The sequence below is a fragment of the Anastrepha ludens genome, chromosome 6 (assembly GCF_028408465.1).
Source record: "Anastrepha ludens isolate Willacy chromosome 6, idAnaLude1.1, whole genome shotgun sequence".
In the NCBI taxonomy this organism is placed as follows: Eukaryota; Metazoa; Arthropoda; class Insecta; order Diptera; family Tephritidae; genus Anastrepha; species Anastrepha ludens.
In genome coordinates, this window is record NC_071502.1 from 13228327 (window position 1) to 13256122 (window position 27796).

The following is a 27796-nucleotide window of genomic DNA, read 5'->3' on the forward strand; positions in this document are numbered from 1 at the left end:
CAGTGTAGACTAATTACCGTCAGGGCTAAGCAAGTATGTCCCCAAGGGAATGTTCTTTCTTCGCTGTTGTGGTGCTTGGTCATAGACTCTCTACTAGCGGAGATGCAGGAACTCGATTTTCATGTCCAAGCATATGCGGACGATGTCTGTTAATATCGGATAAATCCCTAAGGAGGTTTGGCACGAAAGTGCAGAGTCACAGTCTTTCCGTCAATCCGAACAAAACCACTATAGTTTTGTTCACGAGAAAACGGAAATTGGATGGACTTAGGCTTCCAACACTAAAAGGTGTGACACTTGGTCTTTCCGATGAAGTTAAATATCTAGAAGTATACTTGGATAAGAAGCTGACTTGCGAGACACACGTTTCACTGAGCCTTTGGTAAAACCTGGGGTCTGAAACCTGCTGTGGTCCTATGGAAATATACACCACTTATGAGACCAATCACCACTTACGCCTCTGTGGTGTGGTGGCGACGGACCATGGTTAAGTCCACACTCTGGCAACTATACAGGCTACAAAGAAGGGTATCTGCATTATGGGTGCCCTGAGTACAACCTCCGGCGATGCTCTAAATGCTATGACTGATTTGCTCCCCTTGGATCTTAAGACACAACAGGAAGCAATAAAAATAATATGTAGACTTCATAAATATGGTTTCTGGCACGAATACGGAAATTCGGGGCACAGAGAAATCTTTAAGTTACTATCTGAGCAGTATTTGGCACCTAAAGACGACTTGATACACATAGTTTCATTTGGAAAATGCTCACGCAACGGAGCAATCCCAAATGCAATGGATAATCGAGAAAAGATGGAGCGGAAAACAGATTGGTGTTTTTAGTGACAGTCAGGCTGCACTGAAGGCCCTGAAGAACGCGAAGCAAACCTCAAAGATTGTTTAAGAATGTAAGAAGAACCTTTGTTCTGTCACAAGACAGAACAGGCTTATACTTATACGGGTTCTAGGACACTCCGGTGTTGAAGGAAACGAAATTTCCCATGAATTGCTCAACCGTGGATCAGCGATCACCCCACGGGAAGCAGAGCCAACAATCGGAATCAGTTCTACAGGAATCATGAATTGGATCAGAGTTTACGAATGCAATTTACATAAAGAGCGATGATCCGGTCTAGAACGCTGCAGAACTGCAAAGTTTTTTGTGACATGTACGAGTAGAAAACTGTCAAACTTTCTACTAAAACTTGGAAGGAAAGACGTTCGGTTGATGGTCGGTATTATTATAGGGCACAACCCATGAGGTGGGTCAGCATATGACCATCATTGAATTCATTAACCTGATGTACCTGTCTTGCTTGGAGGAGGCGGATAGAACTGAGCACTTTCTCTGTGAGCGTCCTGCCTTTGCTAGAGCACAGTTACGAATTTTGGGTTCCTATGGCATAAAAATGAGTAAAACTCGTTCTCTAGAACTGGATGATATTTACAGCTTTGCCAAAGAATCTGGAAAATTTTCACAGGACAAACTACCTCTGTCTCTGTCTCCATTCTTTTCTATCTCTTTCTCTGATATTTTTCTGCTTTACTGCTCTCTTCCAGGCCTCCACATTCAATGGACTTTTTAGCCTGAGTGTTTTAAGAGCCACCAAATCTCTTGGTGCTCCTTGGCTCGACCTATTCAAATTTACATTTTCATCATTGGTTCAAATATAAATTTAAAACTACCTTTCAATGTTACCGAGATTTTTAAAATAGTACGTGCTGTAGGTTATTTTTCCTACGGGTATGAAGAACATCGGAAATAGTTCGTTCTTGCGTGCTCTCAATTATTGCTCAAGCCTCTTGTTTGGCTTATTATTTTAAGCGGTTGATAAGCTTTTCAAATCCAGTAGTGGCAATTTAAGAAATTAAAACGCTCAGTCTTCACTGTGACTTTGGTGCAGCAGCGACGGCGCTTACGAACTAAAAACGGTAAATTTTAAGTGATAAAAAGTCTTTGAAAAAGTCTTGAATCCAAAGTGAAAAAAGGAAGTGTGAGTGCAAAAGTAAAAAGTTACATTTTGAAGAATATTTTGTGGGGAAAAAATAATCAGACCGCTGAAGAATAGAAAATTGTGATCAAATGTAGTTCTTGGGGCAAAGCAGCAAAAATTTTGCATTTCTTCTTTAAGAAAATAAAAAAAAATAATAAAACCAAAAACATGCGCGAGTAAAAATAAAAAATGAAATAAAAAATTGCGCGAGTAAAACTTCGGGTGCAGAATTGTTTATAAAAGGTTTTTTGTCTAGTTTTTGCCAAAGAAAGTCTACAGTTTGAATAGGTTTAATAAATTTGTAGCTCGAAAATTTATTTACAAATAATTTCCTGCAAATTTTACTGATTAAAACGCATCTGTCATGGAAAAGGGTTGAACAAATATGAGAGAGCATTTTTTTCATAAATTTCTGTATGCATACATTTTTCAATTTTTTTAATAGATTTCTAAACATAAACAGGGTGCTGAATCAACTGTTTGGAATTTAAATTTATGTGGCTATAAATGAAAGGCGCGTGAATATTTTTCATTGACCTTAATTTAAATGAAAAGATAGAAAGAAAATTTAATTCAAAAATCCTCTACAGCTGGCTTTTTAGGTGCCCAATTTTTTAATATAGGTATTCTCGCAAGTTTCAGCATTTGTCTCTCCAATGGTAGTTTCCATTTGAAATTTCAACGCTTGAATTGTTTCTGGATAGTTGGTGTAAGCCCAGAAGAGCACAGCGTTCTAGAAAAAATAGTATAATGAAGTCAAATCGCGTATTTTAGTTGACCCTTTGACATCACCGTTTCGGCTGATTATTTGTTTTTCGAAGACTGTGCGCGAAAACTTGCAACCGAATGTCGTCTTAGTCATCCTCTTCAACTTAGGAACAAAAAATCGGTTAATATCGCCGAATACCGATTGCATTTGACTATAACGGCGGCTTCTTACTCATTTTCGAAGAATAAAAAGCAATTTTCCAATGATGTCTTCACACCAAAACTCGCACCAAACAGTTCTTCAGTGTGGATATATCGGCTTGTCCATGACAGCGTACGAATTTTCCGGCCCTCATTTCTTTTTGCTGAGATGCAAATGAGCTTCAGCTGATAAAATAGTTCCAAAAACTTTTTCCAAAAATGTTTTCCAAATTTGGTTAAACGAAAAGCAATTAAAATAAAAAAAAAAAATAAAAATGTAAAAGTTTAAGAAAATAATCGCTGGTTTCGCTGAATTTCTGATAGATCACTAATGTTATTTTAGCTGTTAAAGTAAAAAGCATCGATAGCTTAAATTCCAAAAGCTAAATGGATCACCTTGTATTAAAGCCTAATCAGCGTACGCGTCGTGTTTTTTTTTTGTTTGGTTTTTGTTGATTGCCGCTCATTTTTCCCTATTTTTTTTTTTTTTTCTGATCACTTACACCATTCATGCTTCTCTAGTGCGGATGCGAAATTAAGCGGCTTGCGCACTTAAAGTTTAACTCAAATTTGATTTCATGGGGTCTGAGTGGACATCGCCACTCAGTTGTGTAGCGGTCAAAAATCTAGTAGGAATGTTTGTTTCTGCTCCTTAATTCACATAACTGTTTTTGTCAATATTTAAGTGTGCGATCGGTAAGTCAGGGAAAAAGTGCTCAAATGCGGAATCATAAAAAAAGTTAACGAAGGTGACAAAACTAAAAGTTTAACTTTACGTCACAAAACTCTCGGTATAGCGCACGCGAAATCAGTACTAAGGATAGCCAAACATGTTTACGTTTGGTTCGAAATAGGACAAAAGAGTTCGTGGGGGAGTATTCTACTAGGAGTTCCCCATCAAGCTCAAGCTTAGGCTAACGCACAACTGCAGTGTTTTAAAAGCGGAGGTAGCCGCAATTAAGGAAGCACTGGACTGGTTGCTTACTTCGGTAGTTACTGTAAAGGACGTAAGTATCTACTCTGACAGCCAAGCGGCAATGAGGGCCTTGGGCTCGTTGTTTGTGCGTTCGAAATTAGTCGGTATCCGTCAATTGCATTCAAACACTCCATTATTAGGCTCATCTGGGTTCCTGGTCAAAGTAGCTTTGAGAGAAACTGCTGAGTTGAAGAGCTGGCTACACAAAGCACCCTGAAGACGGTTTCATCTCAAAACAAGAGGATTGGGATTTCCTTGAAAGCCAATGGTCTACTCCTGGAAATATGGGTATTCCATCTGCTTCTACTTGGGGCACCTTGAAGACGGTTTCATCCCAAAACAAGAGGATTGAGGTCCCCTTGAAAGCCAATGGTCTACTCCCGAAAAGAAGGGTATCGCGTCAACTAAGCGAGTGCTGGGGCACTAGTGCGTAAACGTGGAAAGTCGTGAGATCCTTCTGGCCACGGGTAGATCGGGAGCGCTCGTGGGAACCTCTAAGTTTCCGAATTTAGTAGGTTTCAAGTTCTTTCTGCAGAAGCTATCTGGAGGATGAGCTGGACTCATCTCAGCACCTTCTTGTTAGCTGTCCTGCACTCGTCGGGTAAATATTTAAACATCTGGGCTCATATTTTTTTACTGCGCCGACAAAAGTCGCGGTCGACCAAAAAAAAATTTGAAGAAGGTCGATACTGCGCGAACTAGCAGATGCCGACAACTCATGACCCGGTGCAAAAGCAACAAAACGGAACCGCGAACGATGGAAGAGACTTGTCGAGGCCCTATGCTCCCGAGAGGAGTGAACATGGAAAAAAATGGGAAAAAAGTAAATTAGGCGATTGTAAGAACCAATCGTCAGTTCGTTGGATATAAACAACAACGCGCAGGGTTTACAACACTCTTTACTTGTATTTCCTTAAATTGCGGCCATTTTGTCCCCCGAATTAACTTGGCATATCGTTACCCTCGAGGGTTAATTTTGCTTGCTGCTTTATTGCTACTTTCCACTCACTTCAAACTTCTTTCTTTCCGCTTTCAATTTTTCGTAGGTGCTCTCAACCTCACTTAATGTCAGAACAATGAAGCATATAAACTCTGTCGCACGCGGACATTCGTGTGTAAGTATGCAAATCTAGTAGAATAAACAAACAAGCCAGTTCATCTTTTATCAACTCAATTTTCGCGCAAATTTTTCAGCTGCCAAAAGTCGCATTCACATTCGTTTCGTTGCTACTGCCCTTCGCCATACTACTCGGCCAGCCAACTACTATCCATACAGCAGCCACGGCCAAAGCCACGGCTTCTGCTGTCGTTACATCCTCTAACGCTACCGTGAAAGCGAAATATCCGCATGCTGCCATCTATGAGGCGCATGCCAATCAATTTTTAGACAAGGCCTCCGCACGCATGCAAAGCATTTGGACGCGTCGTCGTAACAGTTTCTTCAGCCTCACCACCAAGGGGCGCGGTTACAATGCCATCAATCAAGCTCCAATAAAGCAAGAAATCGAAAATGATTATCGCCACCTCGTCTATTCGCTGGCGATGAATCTCAGCACCATACCGGTGATGCAATTGAGCGATCCAATACTACGTAGACGTGTGAAGCGTCTCGCAAAATTACAGCTGTATGGCTTAACGGATGAGGACTACGAGGAGGCCAAAGATCTATTGCATACAATGCAAACATTTATAACTTCGCGCATGGTTTGTTCGTTGGATGATTGCCAGCAAACGGTGAGTAGGAGGAAAACTGCTTAAAAATGGAAATTAAAAGTTTGAATTTGATTGGTTTGCACTTGTCCGCGTTAGGTTTCCATGGTGCCAACGATATTGAATCATGTGGTGCGTACTAAAAATCTAGGAGACTTGGAATACTTTTGGAGGCAATGGAGGTCCGTATTAGCTGAACATGATCGTGCAAAGTCCGCTTTTATTTCATATGTGCGCAAACTGCGGCTGGCGGCATCATACAATGGTAAGATTATCGAGATGGCTTCTGATTAAAGCTTTCGGTCGATTAGTGTTAAAAAGAGTAAGCCAGTTTTGAATCAAAAAAATGTTTCATTTTGGTCGAAGTGCGGAATATTCGCATAAGAAGTGAACGGACGCTATATTTTCCTTACATCTATTGCTTTTACAGAAGTACATCATATGATGCTTCGCAGCTGAGGGTTCAAGGTTGATAGATGTACAAGGTTTGTTCTTTGACTATGGGGAAGAAGAAAAATGTGAGAGGAACTTCGGCTGCCTCGTCACCTTAGAGATTCGGCAGCCGAATTGTGCACGAACATTTCACATGCATTCAAACACTCGTCCAATCAGACGTTGTTTAGATGGCAACGAAGTCTCATTGGTTGATTCTTTTCGTAAATCACAAACACAATCTCAGTTTTTTTTTCGTAAACAGATCGCAAGAGATGTCAGCCTATCAGCTGATTCTGTCGAGCTCGAGGCAAAGCCGAATAACGGTATGGTAAAGAGCACACCTCTAAATATCTTTCGATGGTCCAAAGGAGGGGCATATGTTCATTTTTTCAGTGGCTCCTTAGTATTTCAGTAAGAAGCAGTAAGTTACCTGCTTTACTTTCACCGAATATTGGACAAAAGGAATTCAGGGCTTTGCTAGAATTCAGATTAATCCACCTATAGTTAAAAATTGCTTATTGTTCTCGTCGTCCCGTTGTCGTCGATGGCATCTTACGATAAATATATATATATCTATATATATATATATTAGGCCGGGTCGATTTGTGGGTAGGCAAAAAAATCGCCCATTGCTCTGTGAAAATCATATTCTAGGGATGAAAATAAGAAACTTTGTCGAAGGAACCATACCTCTTAAACGAATTCTGATGTCCCCCAATTTGGGTCGAACTTTTTAGTTTATTTTCTCATGTAAAGGCCAAAAATGGTGATATTTTGAAATGATTGTTCCCCATACTCACAGGGGAGTTCTAGGGGGTGTGCCACTGGCATGGGTGAATCGGCCGTCCAAAGTTAGTGGGGGCCGGTCATACATTTGGACTCGATTGGAGCACTCTAAATTGGTCAAAGTTAGATTTTCCGTTCGACCCAAATTGGGGGACAACAGAATTCGTTTTAGAGGTATGGTTCTTTCGGCAAAGTGATCCCTATAATCGACCCGCCCTAATATATATACAATTGGGTGATTGGTTGAGCTCCTCCTCCTATTTGTGGTATGCGTCTCGATCTTTTTCCACAAATGGAGGGGCCTATAGTTTTTAAGCCGACTCCGAACGGCAAATTATTACTTTTTCAGTAATATAAAAATAAATGGCGGCTGCGCAACTTATCTTCGACAGGGATTTTGTTTGTTAAAAGTCACTTTGCCGGCCCTACTGCAACCGACATTTTTAATATAATTTAGTTTTAAATTAATTAAAGTAAATTTAATATTGATAAAACAAAAAGTTAAAAATTTCAACGAAATTTAAAAAAATAATCTCAAAAAGAAATTTTAATTTCTTAAAAATTATTTATTGTTTTCTTATTTTCTTTCTACTTCTTTCAAATTATTATTTTTTTTTTAATTTTTTCCTTAAAATTTTTTTATTTAATTTTTAACTTTTTGTTTCATCAAAAATGAAATTTTTATTCTTTAAAAAATTGTTTCTCTTTCAATAATTTTTTTTTCATTTAATTTTTAAAAGTGTCGTAAAAAGTGAAATATATTTTTTGATAAAACGAGAAGTTAAAAAGTAGACTAAACTTAAGAAAAAACATAAATAAATTAAATTTTTTTTGTTTTCTTTTCTTTTTAGGTTTTTTCTTAAAGATTTTGTTTTTTAGTTTCTTCTTAAATTTTTTTTTTTTGAACTTAAATTTTTTTTCTTAAAATTCCTTTTTTTTATTTCTTTTTCAAGTTTTTTCTTAATTTTTTTTAATTTTTAACTTTTTGTTCCATCAAAAAATAAATTTTTTTTCAATTTTTTTTTTTCTTTAAAAAATTGTTTCTCTTTAAAAAAATTTTTTTTACGTAATTTTAAAAAGTGTCGCTAAAAAGTGAAATATATTTTTTGATAAAACGAGAAGTTAAAAATTAGACTAAAGTTAAGAAAAAACCTAAAAAAATAATTTTTTTTTCTCTTCTTTCTAGGTTTTTTCTTAAAGAGTTTGTGTTTTAGTTTCTTCTTAAAATTTGTTTTTTTTTAATTTTAATTTTTTTTCTTAAAATTCCTTTTTTTTATTTCTTTTTCAAGTTTTTTCTTAATTTTTTTAATTTTTAACTTTTTGTTCCATCAAAAAATTATTGTAATATTTTTTCATTTTTTTTTCTTTAAAAAATTGTTTCTCTTTCAAATAAATTTTTTTTTTTTTTTCAATTAATTTTAAAAAGTGTCGCTAAAAAGTGATGTATATTTTTTGATAAAACGAAAAGTTAAAAATTAGACTAAACTTAATAAAAAACCTAAAAAAAATTTTTTTTTGTTTTCATTTCTTTTTACGTTTTTTCTTAAAAATTTTGTTTTTTAGTTTCTTCTTAAAATTTTTTTTTTTAATTTTAATTTTTTTTTAAATTCCTTTTTTTTATTTCTTTCTCAAGTTTTTTCTTAATTTTATTAGTTCTTAACTTTTTTTTAAAAAGTCTATCCCATCTCTTTCTTTCTGTTGCTTCTCTTCTTTCCTTCTTGACTATCTACCCTTCTATGTTCCAGCGTTTTAAAAACAATGGGTCTTTTTTTTTTAACATTGTTTTTAATTTTTTTCTTTCTAATAGTTTATCTCTAAATTATGTTTATTTTTCATTTTATCATATTTCAAAAATTGAAGCTATAGAGTGAAATATATTTTTCGATATAACAAAAAGTTAGAATTTAAAAACAAATTTTATGAAAAAAAGAAGAAACATTTTTAAAAAAGAAAAAAAGAGTTTTTTTAGTTAGAAAATTTCAAATTTCAAAAGTCAGAAATGTTCAATAATTTTCTTTTAAATTTTTTTCTTTTAATTCTCATAAAAAAAAAATGTTTTTGCAAATTTTTCTTTCAATTTTTTTTTAGTTTCTAATTTTTTGTTGTATCAAGGAAATTTTCCAAAAAAAAATTTCTTCAAAATTTGTTGCTTTTAATTTTCAAAAAACTGTTTTCTTCAAATTCTTTTTGTTTTATTAAAATACAGTTTACTTTTTAAGCTTTAATTAAATTAAATAAAAAACCAAATTTTAAGAAAAAAAAAACAAATTTTCTTTTAAGAAAAAAGGTTTATTTCCTAAATTAAAGGTAAAAACCATTTTTAAAGTGAAAAACAGAATTTTTTTTTACTTAAAATTATTAATTATGAGAATCTAATTAACTTTTTTTTTGAACCAAAAGTTAGAAATTGTTGTTAAAATTTTCTTGAATTTTTTTTTTTTTTATTTAAAATTTTTTGTTTCATCAAAGACGTTTTCAAAAAAAAATTTTCTTTAACATGTTTTTCTTTTAATTTTCAAAAAAATGTTTTCTCGAATTTTTTTTTTTTTTCAATTTCTAACTTTTTGTTTTACTAATTTTTTGTTTTATCAAAGACATTTACTTTTGTTTGCCAAAATTTAAAAAAAAAAAAGTATATATAGTTAATCGAAAAAATTCTTATAAAATATAGTTAATAAATTTTTCCGTCATTCGCTATAGATTTGAAAGATGTAGTTTCAAAAAAAAAAAAAAAAGAGTTTTAAGAATAAAGCGGCAAAACTCAGTTTTCCCAACTTAGTTTTTTGAGTATATCATTTCTGAGGTATAAGGGCATCTAATTTACAGATTTTATCGATTACACTTACCGAGGGGATTAAAATAAATCCATAAACATATTTATAACACGAGTCAAGCTGTGATTAGCAATTACGATAAAAGCAGAAGTAAAAGTATTTCAAAAGAAAAAAAATTGAAATCGCCCATTTAGTAAAATTTACGCAAGTCATTCCAGTTTCGGGTAACAACGGAGGCACAGCAACGTGCCAGGCAGAAGAATTCCAAACCTAATTCGCAGACAAAGAGTTTGTGTGGTGTCCACACACACACGCACATACACACAAATATATACCCAAGTACACAACGGCATATAGGACTATTGATTAAACAGACGGTAACATAATACCTAACTAACTCAATACACGTCCCTTTCTTTGCGAGCCAAAGCCATAGCAGCCAGCCCCACAGCTAGCCAAAGGCGAGTCGAGCGGACCAATATAACCAATATGCCTTCAATGTGTCGAGCATGAAATTGCAAATAGATGTCGTAAATTGCATTTAAAATGGCACATACAACTGCGCAATTAAAGCACACACACACGTACACGCATGTGCGTACTCTGCAATAAACAGCCAAAGTACTCAGCAAACCTTCTAGTTCATGAACTGGTATTCGATGGATGTGGTCATACTAGTTTGAGAGTAACCAGTTATAATTGCCGATAAATTGACCGACTATGGATCTGTGTGGTTACCACGCAGGGACTAGTGCCAATAAACGGAATCAGTTCTACAGGAATCATGAATTGAATCAGGGATTATATAAGCAATTTACATGAAGAGCGATGGTCCGGTCTAGAACGCTGCAGAACTGCAAAGTGTTTCGTGACAAACACGAACAGAAACCTGTCGAACTTTCTTCTAAAACTTGGAAGAAAAGAAGTTCGGTTGATGGTCGGTATCATTACAGGACGCAACCCATGGGTTCAGCAAGCGACCACTATTGGGATCATTGAGGACCCGATATGCCTGTTTTGCTTAGAGGAGGCGGATAGCACTTAGCATTTTCTCTGTGAGAGTCCTACCTTTGCTAGAGCAAGGTTACGAGTATTGGGTTCCGATGTCATGAGAATGAGTAAAATTCGTTCTCTCGAGCTGGAGAATATTTTCAGATTTGCCAAAGAATCTTGAAAATTCTCATGGCACTAACTACCTCTGTCTCTGTCTCTGTCTCTGTCTCTGTCTCTGTCTCTGTCTTTGTGTCTGTCTCTGTCTCTGTATCTGTCTCTGTCTCTGTCTCTGTCTCTGTCTTTGTTTCTGTGTTTTTGTCTGTCTCTATTCTATCCCATCTGTATCTGTCTCTGTCTCTGTCTCTGTCTTTGTTTCTGTCTTTGTGTCTGTCTCTATTCTATCCCATCTGTATCTGTCTCTGTCTCTGTCTTTGTCTTTGTGTCTGTCTTTATTCTATCCCATCTCTTTCTTTCTGTTGCTTCTCTTCTTTCCTTCTTGACTATCTACCCTTCTATGTTCCAGAGTTTTGAAAACAATGGGCCTTTTTACCAATCGTTCGGCCCCCGTAGCCGAATTTGTTGGTGCGTAACTATATTACCATTTGGGATTCGGAGTGTAGGTTCGAGCCTCCATGAAACACCAAAATGATGAAAAAGTTTTTTCTAACAGCGGTCACCCCTCGGCAGGCAATAGCAAACCTCCTAGTGTATTTCTGCAGTAAAAAAGCTCCTCATAAGAAAATATCTGGCGTTCGGAATCGCCTTAAAACTGAAGGCCCCTCCATTTGTGAAACAACATCAAGACGCACGCCACAAATAAGAAGAGGAGCTCAGCCAAATACTCAAAAATCTGCTTCTTGAGTCGCCTTTTTAAAATTTCATTTCAGCCAGTTACAAGCTTGACGGAGCAGTACAGTCTGTGTTTGGCACCTAATGACAAACTGATACCTGGAATCTCTTTTGGTAGAAAAGAGTCGTTAGTTTTGCTGCAAGTGAGCAATATAGAGATCTAGACACTCTCCTTGGAAGCTCGGTAAGAACATTCTACACCGTTAGCAGAAAGACGGACTGAAGGAGGATGGAATTTGGACAAAACCTTCAGCTATTTTTCCGTTTTAAGTTTGATGGCAACGCTCATTCTTCTCTTTCAAACATGAATTACGCACGCAAGGACGCCGAGACTAATAGGTTAGGTTAGGTTAGCCTGGTTGGCATTAAGCCACGCGTAAACCTTTTGTCTCCCTAGCGATACCAGATAGAGACCGACCTCCATGAATACCGAAAGTAGACATCATGTAAGATGTCAGCGCTTTTGGTGAATCTAAGCAGAGCTGAGAGATCTGCTTTTGAGACATCCTCCAGACCCTCAAACAGTGGTGCTCTCTGGCATTTTAAACGCGTTTTTCATAATGCCGGACAAACGCACAGAAGGTGTTCTAGAGTTTCCCCAACTTCCTCTATGCATTTCCTGCATTTGTCCGTGTTAGCAATCCCTAGCTTGTACGCATGTGCAGCTAATAGATTATGATCTGTTAGCATAGCTATGATAGTTCTGCAGTCCTTTCGCGTGAGCGTAAATACGAATTGAGTCAGTTTTTTGTCGTTAGTTCTACGCATAACTTTTGCTGCTTTGCATGTGGTCAGATTAGACCACCTAGCTTCCACTCGCCTTTTCATGTAGTCGTCTATTTCGTTGTATATTGTATTTAGCGGGTTTGGTATGTCGGTATGCCTTTGTGACCAGGTACCTAATAGATATGCGGCCTACTGTTTGCGGTTTGCCTTTCTATGGCCTCCCTGCTCCGTTCAACATTTTTGGACTTAATACAATATGAGCTTATTGCTTTTATTGCTGCTTGACTGGCCACGTATATGTTAATTGTTGAGTTCTTTCTTGTTCTTGTGTAGGCTAGCTCAGCGGCTTTCCCCACAGCAAAAACTTCCGCTTGGAAAATATGTGGGGTCTGGCCGCTTGATAGGCTGCCTTATCCTTAGTTTTGAGCAGTAAATGCCCGCTCCCACTCCATCTTCAGTTTTAGAGCCGTCTGTATAGATGTAAAAAGTCCTATAGGCAGGCTTCATGCCTTTGTGCCATCCTTCCTCTTCAGTTGTAGTACGAAACCTTCACTTCCAATTAAAGTACAGTGTCATGTAGTCTGTGCAACCTGAACTCCACTAGCCTATTGAGTTATGTCTGAAGGTTCTACAGGTGAATACTCCAGCAGCCACTAACCTCCTCGCGGATCAATAGGTGGCATGTTGAGTATCATTTCCATCGCCGCCGCTGGAGTGATTTTCATCGCTCCTGTTATGCACAAAGCAGCGAGTCGCTGCATCCTTTCCAGTGGCATTAAATATGTCAGTTTGCTTGTCGCAGTGCACCATACTAAGGCCCCATACAGCAATATCGGTCTAACTACCGTATCGGTCTGCCGTATAGCACCAATGCATCAGAGAGGGTGATATACCCCAAGTAACTCCCAGCATTCTTTTACATGCGCACAACGCATTACTGACCTTTTTCACCCTTTCCTTGACATTGTGCTGCCACAGCAATTTATTGTCCAGTATTACTCCGAGGTACCTCGTATGATCTTTGAGAAGTACTTCGTTGTTGCCTAGCTTCGGGAGGTTCCACGCCGGGATCTTGTACTTCCTGGTAAAAAGTACCATGTCCGGGTTTTCCGCGTTTATGCCTAGCCCTGGGCGCGGTGTCCATTGGTGTACCGTGCACCGTGCACCGACGAGACTAATAAATGTAGTATACAAAAATGTTGGTGGGGTCAATCAACCGCTTTTTTTGTACATTATGAACTACTGCATTGACTGTTATAAGGCCATCGAAAAGACTGGCATTTGCCAGTAGCTGCCAGTATCAGTAGATAGCCTTAATAGAAAATAGCAGCTGCTTCAGCTGCAACGCAAACTGGTAGCAAACTAGTTCAGAACTAGTCGCTTTGACTGTGGTGTAAATATCCATAGGCACGTTTACGTTTCCATTGTCCGCAGTTAGCTGTTTGAAGGCACTACTACTCTACTATTGTACACGTGCTGGCATAAATATATTAGGTAAATTGGACGATAGATGCATAACCCGAAGGTCCGTATGGCCGAGTAAAAACTAGGATGACGTTAATAATGTCAAGTAGCGGTAGAGCTGTTGGGAAGGTGGTAATGAGGCCGACAGTGGCCAGGCGATTGACAAGAAATCAATGGGCACAAGATGCCATTCAACTAATCACAATTGAAGAGGACATTTACTAACACACACATACGAAGTATAAAATATGTATGTGTATGTACATAGATGTAAGCACACGCACACACATTCATATTTTAATGCCATAGATTTTGCTCTCTCATTTTCGCACTTGCACGCCCAACATATCCTATACATGGCACATGCACATGCACACATACATATATATGAATGTATACATTTGCACACATACTCATCTCCACATCTCCACATAGGCCATATAACCCCATCACGTACCTGGTATCTGTATTACGATACGGATAATTTTCAACGTGAGCTCGAGGATGTCGTTTGGGAAATAATGCCACTGTACCAGGAATTACACGCCTATCTACTTAAAAGTGTACGTAACACTTATGGTGAGAAATTGCATGCCGATGACGGCGTCATACCAGCGCATGTGTTTGAGCAAATCGTACGACAGGCTTGGTCGCCGCGCACAGTCTTTCGCACACCATATCCGAAGAATCAGTTGCCCACTGTGCAGCAGCGTTTGGAGGAGATACTTGTGACATCATTAAAGATCATTAAAAAAGCGGCAGAGTTCTTTGAGTCCATCGGATTGAATCACATGTCAGAGTAAGTACAGAGAAAGCATTGATGCGACAAGGTGACGCAGAATTAATTACCCTATTTTGGAGGATTTATAATTTTTGCAAATGCAATCATATTTGGCACTTGTGAAGTGGACAGCTGCAGCATGCAAACAGACTAGCAATGGGGCGCTTAAAAAATAAAGATTTCCATTACTCAAAATACATAATTTTTTTATTTACTGAATAATTGTTCAAAAACAAAATCGGGAGATTAATTTTGCGACACCTTGTAGAAGCTTTTAAAACTTATTTCGAATATTATCCTCCCTCTACTAAAAGTAAGAAATCGGGGCAGACGCACAGATAGCACCGTCTCATTCTCCTCTCCACATGTTGGGCAGAGTGCACTGTCTGAGATCCCCACGTTTTCCATGTGCTTTGCCCGTCATCAGTCCAACCAGCCTCCTACAATCCCCTCTGCTTAATGACAGGACGGGAAGGAAGTTGGTCTCAGAGCCCATTCTGACTATAGAGTCAGAGATCTCGCTACCCACGATACCCACGTGTCTCGGAACCCATGTTAGCATCAGGCTATTACGTCTACCGACATAGTTCAGCCTAGATTTACAGGACTCAACTACCCTTGAAGTGGTTGAGGGGCCGTCTAAAGCCATGAGCGCAGCTTGGCTGTCGCTGCAGGCGCATTTACATCTGCCTCTCCATCTGTTTTCCACAACAAGGTTCATCGCTTCTTGAACAGCATACACCTCCGCTTAAAACGCACATGCATGCTTTCCAAGAGCAAAGTGTAGTTTTTTTCTCGCTGGATTCCACGTAGGCCCCAGAGCCGGAGCCGTGCTCGGTCCCGGAGTCATCCGTGAAAATGCGAAAACAGTTGAGCCTCTGGCAGCACCACACTGTATCTCTTGTCAAGCACGACTCTGGATGGCATGGAGTCTAGGGGCATGGCGAGGATCGTTGGATCGAAGTTCATGCCTACTCTGTTGTCCAATGCCGGAAAGGGGCCATTCTAATTCCAATTTTTGTTTCAGCCTGCAGCTGGCCTTCAAGGCCTCTACTTAGATGAAAACATCAAGTGGTGGTAGACTAATCAGAGCATCTAATGCCTGGCCTGAAGTAGTGGGAAAAGCTCCGGGCAATAACTGAAATGAAATGAAATTAAAATAAAATGAAGTGAAAAAACTCCGGTAAAACAGATTGCCATAGTGCGTTGTAGTCTCGATACGATCCTCCTGACTCCTACGAGAGAGAGTCTACTCATTCAGACTACTGATGCATAGGTGATATTAAGTCTTTGCACTGCCAGAAGGCTGTCAGTGCTTTGGGTGTCTTTATTTCAACATGTGATTTCCAAAGGAGTTTACTATCGAAATCCCATTCGCCCAACACAAAGTGCCAATGATATCCAGAGTTTTCTGCAATTTCCTACAGATGTTCATACGCGAAGGGTCTGTTACCAAACAGGCAACGTCGTCCGCATATGCTTGTGCGTAGACTCCCGAGTCGTTTAAGGTGGTGAGTAGAGGATCGATCACCATGCACCAGAGCGATGGAGATGGCACACCGCCATGGGGCAACCTCTATTAACCCCGGATGGCACCAGCAGATCTTCCTCTGCTCGCATCGAAACGATTGTTAGGGTCTGCATTGAACGAATCCAATTCACTAGCACCCGGCCTACGGCGTGCCTACTAGCAGAGCTGCACATACGTTCAAAAGTGGCATTATCAAACGCTTCCTCTATGTCTAAAAAGATGCCCATAGCGTAGTCCCTCCTATCGATGGCCAGCTCTACCCTAGAAACAAGGTTGTGCTATGCCGATTCGCAGGATTTTCCATTTTGATAGGCATGCTGAAATGGAGACAGAGGGTGAGCCTTCAGCGACTTCTGACGTATGCGCAATTCCACCAATTATTCGAGACTGTTCAGCATGAAGGAGGTCTTGCTGATGGGTCTGAAGCTTTCGGGGCTGGTGTAGTCAACTCTTCCTACCTTAGGGATGGAGCGTGGTAATATAAGCCAGTAACAGGCATGTAGAGAAGATTTTCTTCAAGACTGCTGTCACGGACTCTGCGCCTTCCTTCAGCATGACAGGATATATGCAATCTAGTCCGGGCGACTTGTGGCGGCCTAATTCACCACAGATCTGGCAACGTACCAGTCATGCCGAGAAGGTGTAGCAGCTCTGACAACCGCCTCTATCAATAAGAGCTGTTGCTGGCCAACGTTTATCTGATTACCTGGAAAGTGAGATTCCATCAGCAAGCTGAGTGTCTCACTTTGCTTCTCTGTGAAGGAGCCATCAGATTTCCTAACTGCTTTGCAGTTGTGTCCCTTTTCAGGATCCTAACCAATTTCGCCGTGTCACTCAGAGATTCAATACCGCTGCAGAATTCCCTATAGGAGGCTCTTTTCGATTCCCGAATAAGCCTCTTGTAGTTTTTCTGAACATCACGGTTTCGTTCGCAGTCCTCAGCAAGGTTACTCTTGAGGGCCCGTTTTAGAAGTTTTCTCGACTCGTGCCTCAACATGTGGAGCTCTCGATTCCACCAAGGAACGGGAGTCCGTTCAGGGAGAGGTCGAATTGGATAGGCTGACTAAAAACATGCAATTAAGGCAGCGTTGTGTCTGTACCTCAATGTACCCGTGGTCTGAGCACGAATCTTCGGCAAGGACTCTCCAGTTCTTGATTAGCCACCCAAGTTTTGAGTTTGAATCTTCTTCCCTTACGGTATTTTACTCCACTCTCGCTGATTTTCCAAAAACTTGGTATCGATCTTACTTCCATTCACTCTAAACTCGCACAACTTTTTCTCGCCACACAGCTCCTTCTATGAACGCTTTTCGCGTCGCATTGGCGACGAAGAACTCGGCCCTGATTGTCGCGCTGAGGTATTTTACTTCCCACCCGAGGCCGCTCTACGCTACTGCCCCAAGCTGGATTATAAGAAACTTATGCAAATTCATGGCAATATGGCGGAGCTGCAGTACAACTTATATCGTGGACGACTACCGTACGGTGTGGACAGTGAACCGTGTCCGGGTTTTGCAAGCGCCCTGGGTGAAGCGGCTGTCATTGCATCGGGCACACCACGTCATCTCAATCGACTGCATATACTCTTCAATCACAGTCTGAATGAGGAGCAATCGATGAATCGGCTCTTCCGCATGGTAAGCTGGACTAGCAGCATAGTATTTTTGGACCCGCAACAAGCCAATGATTTTTATGAGTTGTGAATTTTTTCTTTTAATTTTACTCTCTCCCATCGGTTAGGGTATTCACACAATTTTAGCTATACCGCAGTATTTCATCAATGACAAGTTTCTGGTTGATGTGATGGATGGACATATTGGCGCACAAGATTTGAATTGCGGCTACTGGAAATTGCAGAATAAATACGCAGGTGTAGTACCACCGTTGCGGCGCAATGAAAAGACTTTCGATCCGGATTTTAAATTCTATCGTGGCTTGAATCCAGAGAAACCGAATACAGTGTGAGTAATTAAGTATTTGCAGTGATGTGTGATTATAAGGGAATTAATTTAATTTTCAAAGAAAAGGTTTTTAAGATTAGAGAATATTTGTCGAAAACTGTAATATGAACAAAATTCGTTGAGTTTTCAACTCGGAATAATAACTATAACAAATAGGCTTGCATCTTGGCAAGTGCTAATTACCGTGGCAATACAACAACTACACTTAATTTTGACCTGTCTTAGTATTCGATTGCCTTTAATGTCTTGTTTACAATTAATTGAGCGTCCATATGCGATCGGTTAACTATTCTAGAGTTTATTTATTGCCCTTTGAATATTAATGCAAAGTAGGCAATTTTTATAACTATTTTATAACTATTCATACAGGGTGCTCCAAACATAAGTTTCTTTTCAATGATCGATCATTTTGGCTCCAACGCCTCTGACAATCAATCAGCGGCATATCTGCTTGGAAGCAAATAAATCTCTCTTTTACCAATATTTCATACCTTTGCCCTCTTGACCTTATTGATACGGCTGCTGAAAATTGTGTGCATACAAAGTTTTCGGGGTATTCATTTTATTATTATATTATTTACTGCTGAAACCACAACTGAAGGTATAAAATCATCCGCTTCACTATGTTTTCTTAGTTGAGAGTTCTTAGAACGACTCGTATGCGTATGAATGAAATTTGGTAGGTAGGTAGGTAGGTAGGTGAAATGGTTGAAGTGCCAGTCTGGCACTCCTCAAGTAGCACTAAAACTGTTGATGTAATGGAGAAGATTGATTGGATTTAGGTTGGCGCACTGTCCTAGGCTGCCAAAGAACGGAGCACCCAATGAACCTAATCGTCTAGCTGCCGAAAGAAAGCGCTCAAAAGTCTCCTTCTCTGAAAGGTCCCTGCAGCTTCTGCAATGAGCGTTAAATGGTTAACCTAGCTCTTCCGCATATGTGCAGATCGTCCAGTGACCGGTAAACACAGATAAGAATTTGAAAAATAAATGGCGAAGAGTCCAAAGGGATTTCTGCGTCCTTCGTATATCGTATTGGGACCAAAGGTTTTGCAAAATAGCACATGAAGAAATGGAGCACCATCTTTTCTGCGCTTTGCTGAGAAATAATTTGTGCAGTTTCCCTTAAACAACAGTTAGGAGGATTACGATTACCAGGTAGGAGGTCTATGAGCTGACCAATTCAACCCCCTTCCTGGCAAGCTCATCAGGAATTTCATTCCTCTCTATGTTCCTATGTCCTGGAAACCAGATCAGAGAAATGTTACCTGCACACCCAAGAGATTTGATCTCCTCCTTACAGGTGTTTACTAGTTTCGTTCTGCACCATGGCGTCGTCAGAGCCTTGATCGCGGAGGTGCAAGCTTCGGTGCAGATTTTCCTTTTGATCCAATCTTGCCTATTTGGAATGATTGCCTTGAAGTGAAATTTGGCAGAAAAATCATATTTTCTGGCGAGTCGCGTTTCTTCGTGGCATCTATGGGATAGGCACAACTACTTATTAGAATTTAAATTGTTTATGGAAAAATTACTTACGCTGGCAAAGCAATATGGCCGACACCAAATAAAGCCATATGGTGCGCCATTAGGGAAGATTAGGATAAATATCAGCCAAAACGAGGGCCTTCTTCGACAAAAAATTAAATTTGACCATTTGCTGCCAAACAGAGAAAAACAACAGAGGAGAAAAACCAAACAAGCGAGGATGAAGACCAAATGGTGACTAATTACGTTAAGCACTTCAATCTGCTGAAGAAATTCACCAGACGCGTAATGCTTAAACCTGTGCAAAAGAAAAGTGAGAACCCAGATTCCTGAATCTTAGCCCGTCGAGAGCAGTGCTGCTAAGGTTAAGGTGCTTAGATACTTCCACCTCGCCCACCAAACAGTTTCTGCAGAAAGAACTTGAGACAATTCCAGTGGTCCGGTAGGCTGAAATTGAGTTTAATGGGGAGCTACTCGCAGAATACTTCCCCACCAAGTCTTCCGTCCAACTTCGAAATATTTTTGCTATTCTCTATCTCCAAATGTTGCATAACGTACTCTCCTCCCTTGAGGCAATATGAACGGAAAATATGGGCCGCTCGGGCCCAGAAAGGGTGTACATTGATCAAGCATCACGTGGCTGAATTCTAAGTGTCTAAGAATACTTGAGTGTTTGTAACTTAAGTTCAGGCTGCGGTCGGAACACCTCAATTTGATAGCAGCGCGTGCAGCTGCAGTTTTCTCTGCGATGTCCATGGGTGCCACATGCAATGTACCGTTGAGCGCTAGAGGAGGAGTGGCCCGAAGTGCCTGAATGATTCTAATAGCAGCAGACATTTGGACCCTTTCCAGCATCTTAACTGATGCCGTCCTTTCCAATGAGTTCCACCAGACCAGCACTGGTGCACTACTCACTTTTAAATCATCTGTTTTCTGGAATTTTTATTTGTAATCCTATTATTTATGGATCCTAGAAAAAAATTTGTCAATAAGGATTGTAGGAAAAAAAAGGATTGTAGAAAATGAACTCTCATAATATTTTTTAGAATTGACGAAATTTAATAAAAAAAAAATTAAATAATACTTTCTTTTGTTGGTTTTTTTTTTGCATTTTTGCATAAGTTAGAGCTCATTTACACGATGACTTTTTGTTTGCGGCTTTCCTTGTGTGTTTTTGACGTTTGAGCGGACACAAATTTCCACCCAGAGTGAAAGGTCATCGTGCACATTTGCTCATATAAAAACCAAATTTTATTGAAGAAAATGTGCCTAAAAATGCTATAAGTATAAAAAATTTGTTTTTTGATTTTCTTTCAATATAATTTTTTTTCTATATGGCTCGGGCAACATGATTGAATGGGGATGACCGCGAGCTTTTGAAACTTTTTTTGCATTGCATTATCGGTATGCAAGCTGCTGATTTTCACTTTCTAATTTACTATTTTAATGCATAAATTCAGCCAAAGAAATGTGTTTTTTTTCAATACTTATTACACTGTGCAACAACAGAAAAATAGCAAAAGAGAGGCAAAAGATTTTCGTAGAGAGGACAGAAAAAATTATAGGTATCTCAGTGATTTGTTGGTTTGTTGATTTGTTGTGAAAGTTTAGGTTTGAATTTTTGGATTGGCTTTTCATTTCTACCACGATAAAGTTGTTTATAATGCCTTATACTTATACTTATACTTATACTTATACTTATACTTATACTTATACTTATACTTATACTTATACTTATACTTATACTTATACTTATACTTATACTTATACTTATACTTATACTTATACTTATACTTATACTTATACTTATACTTATACTTATACTTATACTTATACTTATACTTATACTTATACTTATACTTATACTTATACTTATACTTATACTTATACTTATACTTATACTTATACTTATACTTATACTTATACTTATACTTATACTTATACTTATACTTATACTTATACTTATACTTATACTTATACTTATACTTATACTTATACTTATACTTATACTTATTCTTATACTTATACTTATATTTATACTTATACTTATACTTATACTTATACTTATACTTATACTTATACTTATACTTATACTTATACTTATACTTATACTTATACTTATACTTATACTTATACTTATACTTATACTTTTACTTATACTTATACTTATACTTATACTTATACTTATACTTATACTTATACTTATACTTATACTTATACTTATACTTATACTTATACTTATACTTATACTTATACTTATACTTATACTTATACTTATACTTATACTTATACTTATACTTATACTTATACTTATACTTATACTCATACTTATACTTATACTTATACTTATACTTATACTTATACTTATACTTATACTTATACTTATACTTATACTTATACTTATACTTATACTTATACTTATACTTATACTTATACTTATACTTATACTTTTACTTATACTTATACTTATACTTATACTTATACTTATACTTATACTTATACTTATACTTATACTTATACTTATACTTATACTTATACTTATACTTATACTTATACTTATACTTATACTTATACTTATACTTATACTTATACTTATACTTATACTTATACTTATACTCATACTTACACTTACACTTATACTTATACTTATACCTATACTTATACTTATACTTATACTTATACTTATACTTATACTTATACTTATACTTATACTTATACTTATACTTATACTTATACCTCATTAAGCATTTCAATTGCGTCTGCGAAGCGATTTAGAGCACCAAAGCAGCGAAGAAATTTATTTTTGCGCTTGGATATTTCCTCAGAAAAAAAGTTTGCCTGCTGCTAGACCATTTTTTTGTATTGTCATAAAATTTAATAGACCAACGAGCCGCAGATTAGTTGATTTGAACCAAAATTAAAAAAAAAATTTTTTTTTTTTTTAATTATTTCGAGTGTGCTTTGGATGGGTTTAGCTAGTATGAAAAAGTTGAAAACAAAGAGCTCACCTTCCATTAACAATTTTGCTTGCCGAAAGCTTAAAACCAGACGCAACAATGCATGTCGAATCATTGCCTGCATACGAGTACTCGCTAAGGTAGAGGCTTCTAAAAAATGCAAACACCTTCAGCCTTGCCCAACAGCGTTTCATTGTTCAGCGAGAAAGGCTCACAAATAAATCCGTCAGCGACATGTTGCGCCAAAAGTCCGTCAGCAAAAATGCAAACACATAAATCCATACATATACGAGTTGAGGTGCGTGCAGTAATTTTTGTGTATTCACACACCAAAGCGCAGCTATAGGAACTAGAAAGTGTCACGAACATTTGGCATGCATCTCAGTGGGTCTAGCACAGTAACGGTTGGACTACGTATACATTAATGCATGCATACCTGGATACGTAGAGTCATATACACACATACTCCTACAGCCTCCATACACACAAGCAAATCTTTGGTTGGTGGCAACACATTTTAGGCTGCTGTTCGTCACAGCACAGTCTCCAACAGTGCATCAATTAAACGGTTTACGTGGCATAGATTTATGCATATAGAAAAGTGTATATTATCCACATTGGACTCTAGTCAAAATCTGTATGAACTCACTCTTTTTTGCCTTTTCATATTTTGTTAACAGGAAATTGATTTCGGAAATACTGGGCTATCAATTTTATCGGGCATTTTGTTTGGCCAGCGAACAGTATAAGCCCGGAGACCCGGAGTATCCATTGCACAACTGCGATTTCTATGGCAGCGAGGCGGCAGGCGATTTAATGAAGTGAGTGCATATGCAATAAATAAATACCTTCACGTATGTGGGCAAAAAAAAAAATATTCAAATCTAACTCTTCCCATTCAACAGGGAGTTGATGCAGGCAGGCGCAACCAAGCATTGGCGTGATTTGATGGAAAGAACCATAGGTGAGCGTAAGCTCAGTGCCAAAGGTGTTATGGAATACTTTGCACCACTCTACACTTGGCTGAAGGAGCAAAATAAAAAGAATGATGTTGAAACGGGCTGGGAGTCGGAGACTAGTGAGTACTACTAATACTAGGAAAATTTATTATTATGAAATAAATTACGATATTTATTTAGAGACAATTGACTTAGATGTGTAAAAAATAACTAAATTTTCACCTTATTAGCTATGTGGATAAGAAAAGTAAACATGTTCGGGTATTTTTTTTTTTTTCTTTTTTTTCAAGAAACAAACGCCTTCACAGTAAAATTTTCATAAACTCAGTCTTGTCTTCAATATATCGCCGTACAATTTTTTTTATACTCCTGCCCACTATTGGCCTTTTGTACTATAAGTTTCTTCACATAACGATTGAGCATGGCTAGTATTGTCACTTCCGCAGCGAATGCAACTATAGGCGAATTCAGCAGTCTCGAATTGTGAGATGCGAATCGCAAGCGAATGCGCCACAAAATGGCGAACGAGTGTCGAAAATGAGTTTCCTGTATTGCCATTAGCAATAAAACTACATTCGCTTCGCCATTACTGGCAAAATTTGGCTACTGCTTATTCTGTTCACAAAAAAAAGAACAAAGTAAAAAATTTTAGAAAAAAATATGACACAAAGAAAAGATGACAATAAAGCAAAAGAAGCTGTACCTCAAATACTAAACATTGGTTTAGAATTAAGAACCACAACCAATGAAAATGAAATCAAAAATCAAATTTTAAGTTCAATATTTTTTCTGGTTTTTATTTATTTTTTATGAACCTACAATCATTTTTAAATTTACCCCTATACAATATAGAATTCAAAAGTTTTAAATGAAATAAGATAAATACAAGACGAATCTATTAAAGATGGTGTTGGTTTCTTTCACCGTATCCATGTGGCTGTCAGGTCAGCATGAAACAAGACGAATTCGTTATTTGTTTTGTAGTTTCTCAATACTTTGCTTTGACAATCAAACGTAGAGAACAGTGTTATTGAATGCACCTTTAATGAATGCGCCTTGAATAAATGATTTTGAATTTCAATTCAATAATTCCTCCTACAACAAAGCATCAGCTGTTTGTCTTCTAGGGGCAGCAAGAGCATAAATCGCAATATTTTTTCCTTGCTTGTTCGGCCATTTCTGGGCTTATCGAGGCACTGAAAATTTATCGTTCGAAACAAACGAAACTGTGAAATTCATTCCCCACAGTTTGTTGGTAGCTGCCATGAGCAAATACTCTTAGCACACAACACAATTTTAGCATTGGCGTTTCGGATGATGACTGGGTGCAATGAAATGTATCCTTAATATTGTCCAGCAAAAACAAAAAACATTGCGGTCGGCAGCATAGGATATGAGCAATCTTTAATATAATATAAAAATAAGTCGGGTTTTCCTTCCTGACGTCATAACTCCAGAACGCACGAACCGATTTCCACGGTTTTGCATTCGATGGAAAGGTCTCAAGGTCCGAGAGGTTTATAGCATGTACTCTGCTCAGTTAATTTCATGTGACATTTATCATGCGCACCTTCTTCAAACGCTACCTTAAAACCGGTATAGTGTTCACTGTGAAATTGTGAAATTGAGGTTAAAGTTATTCGTTTCCTAACAGTTCAATTGGAAACCATCAAATCAATCACGCGTATTGTGTAAATTTTTATTCAACTTCAACAGCAGGCATTTGCTCTTAAGGTGGTAAGTTGAACTGTGTAAATTATGTGGATCGTGCATTTGAGGTTAAATTCACCACTCTATTCATAGTCCAAAATGCCGAGAGGACGACGTGCGAACATCAGCCGCCGCACAAGACATGCAAGCCAGCAACAAGTGTATTCACAGAACTTAAGCAAAGAAAAACAAAATATAACGAGAGAAATGCCCGATTGAGACAACGCGTGAGCACACGAAGATCATTGGCATCATACAATCGCTTGGCATACCAATATGATCCCACTGCGAACTACAGTGATGATGACAATTTAGATATTGCACCAATGACGACTGTATGCCGATATAGTGATGCGTTAAAGTTTAAAAGAGAAACGGCTGGATTGTGCTGCGCAAGTGGAAAAGTCAAAGTGGATCCATTACTTACACCACCACAGCCATTGAAACCATTATTCGATCGAACTGATCCCGATTCCAACCATTTTCTTCAACGCATCCTTGAACACAATAACTGCTTTCGCATGACTTCCTTTGGAGCTAATATCATTCGAGTAGGCGGCTTCATGCCGACTTGCAAGGTAAAAGATACAACCCACAAAACCAATCAATCACACCAACACAATCAATTGTTATGCATAACAACTACACATACACCACACACTACACCATCACACGATCAGAAGTCACACCGTATTATTCAAAAATAAATAAATTAATTATTCTGTCTTAATTGTTTGCCATCACAGAAACAAGGACAAATATATCATTTGCATGGTTCAATGGTGCCAACACCAGATGAACCGCATCAATTTCTACAAATACATTTCATTTCGTCGATGGTGGGTCAGCTGAATGTGCGGTGCAATATACAGGGAACACAACAGTTAAAGAGACGAATTATTGAACAGGTGCAAGCATGTTTTCACGCTAATAACGCTGTGGTTAATATGTTCAAAACAGGAGCGGATCTTACCCCAACAGGTGAACATTCTTCGCACATTCAATGCACCCATCGTTGATGATGTTGCTGCAATTATTGTTGGAGATCCAACTACATCACGAGACATTGTCGTTTAGCGAAGAAGCAATTTCATGCATCGTGTACCTAAACGAGACACATCGTTTGTACGATGCGTTACAATATCCAAAGAACGAAAAATGTGGTTTACAAAGAGCACTTCAATGAAACGGATAATTTGCGGACACGTATAACGCTTCGATTCAGTATTTACTTTGGATTCACTTTCATTTTTTACTTAGAGATGTTCATCTAAATTACACTTCATTTTTGTAATCGAAATGAATTCATTACTGTTGTGAAATGAAATAAAAATTTTCCTTTTCAAATATAAAACAAAAAAAAATAATTTTTCTTCATCTTTTAATCCCCAAAAAACGAAGCCGGTTCGGAGTTCGCCGGGTATTCTAGTTTCTTATGAATTTTTGAAATTAAGTTTTCATTGTGAAAAATCAAATATGAAATAATACGAAAATGTACCACACCAATATGGGAACTGTGAAGTATATAGCTTGAAAAAGGTTACATGTAGCGGTAACTTCTACATTTTTATCTAAAAAAATTACACCTCTCCAATAAACGAGCCAAATACTAATTGGTTTTCTTTTCTTCCACAGGATGCAGCAAGGATTACTACAGTCCATCTTAGCATCAGCATACGAATACATCCTATTACCATGATTAGAAATATATATCTACATACGCATGAATCTATAATCTATCCACAACAACAAAATTATATGAAACGAAATCGAGACTACTTGTAAGTATAGGGTCGATGAATACGAAGGATGGATGATTGAACCAAATTAAATTTGTAATAAAATTAAATAAAAAATTAAATATATAAACAAAAACTAAAATAGCCATAACATCCCTCAATGCTCGCTGATTATCAGTGCACATACAATTCACCTACTTTGCAGTTCAAGGGCTTAAGAGATGCTGGTTAAAACCAAACTGATAAATGGTTAGATTTCTCATTTCTCCACAGTCATAAGTGAGCCACCATCGAGGATTCAAAAACAGAAGGGAAACCCCGTGCTTGTATTTCCAAATAAGTTTTGTAGCTGCTAGGTGGTAGCCCTATGCCCACAATAAAATACGCGGATACTACTGTGTTTCCACCCATTCTGCACAGCCTAGAGCATCTAATAAAGGGTGAATGGAATAAAAGTAAAGAAATAATTACTCTAGCACCACATATTGCCCAGTTTTGAGTATTCAACATATTCACTATTTTTTTAAATTTCAACTCTTTTTTTATGAGGATTCATCTTATAATAAAGGCCATAATAAACCAGGTTTCTAACTTTTTGAATTTGTGCAATTTTTTTTCTAGAATAAAATAGATATGTTTTTAGAAAAACAAATACCATTAAAATTAAATTGGCAAATAAAAATATTTCAGATTAACAACTCACGGTGACCTCACCATTAAGTAACTCCCTTTATAACAGGTACCATCATTTTATATCTTAGCTGCTAATCAATACAATGCTGGCGAGTACGAGGCAATTTGTATCCAACCTTGAGCCATTCTATTGCACAATAAATTTTATTTTTCTGTTGCAAACTTTTGCAACTCATTCACTTCCATTTAGTTTCCTGAGAAAATGCAAGCTACCAAAGATATAGGCTGTCAACTTGCATTACCCCTCCCCGAGCGCCTTCATCTAAAGTATTTGCTTTACACAAATTTTGCCCATTTGGCTCGCCCACATGTTCCGTTTGTACTTCCCCATAGCTACGAATGAATTTCATCTTTAACCCTTCAGAG

General features: G+C 37.8%; 1 protein-coding gene across 1 annotated transcript; it reads left to right on the forward strand.

Annotated features, from left to right (window-relative positions):
* Nucleotides 1–1896: 1896 nt before the first annotated feature.
* LOC128867735 (angiotensin-converting enzyme-like) lies at nt 1897–26846 on the forward strand. The gene is made up of 10 exons (XM_054109195.1): nt 1897–1996; nt 4928–4996; nt 5076–5615; nt 5691–5856; nt 14054–14417; nt 17222–17567; nt 17671–17891; nt 23010–23150; nt 23235–23407; nt 26634–26846. The coding sequence occupies exons 2-10, from the start codon at nt 4958–4960 to the stop codon at nt 26663–26665; spliced, it is 2022 nt and encodes a 673-aa protein (XP_053965170.1). The 5' UTR covers nt 1897–1996; nt 4928–4957; the 3' UTR covers nt 26666–26846.
* The last annotated feature ends 950 nt before the right edge of the window (nt 26847–27796 follow it).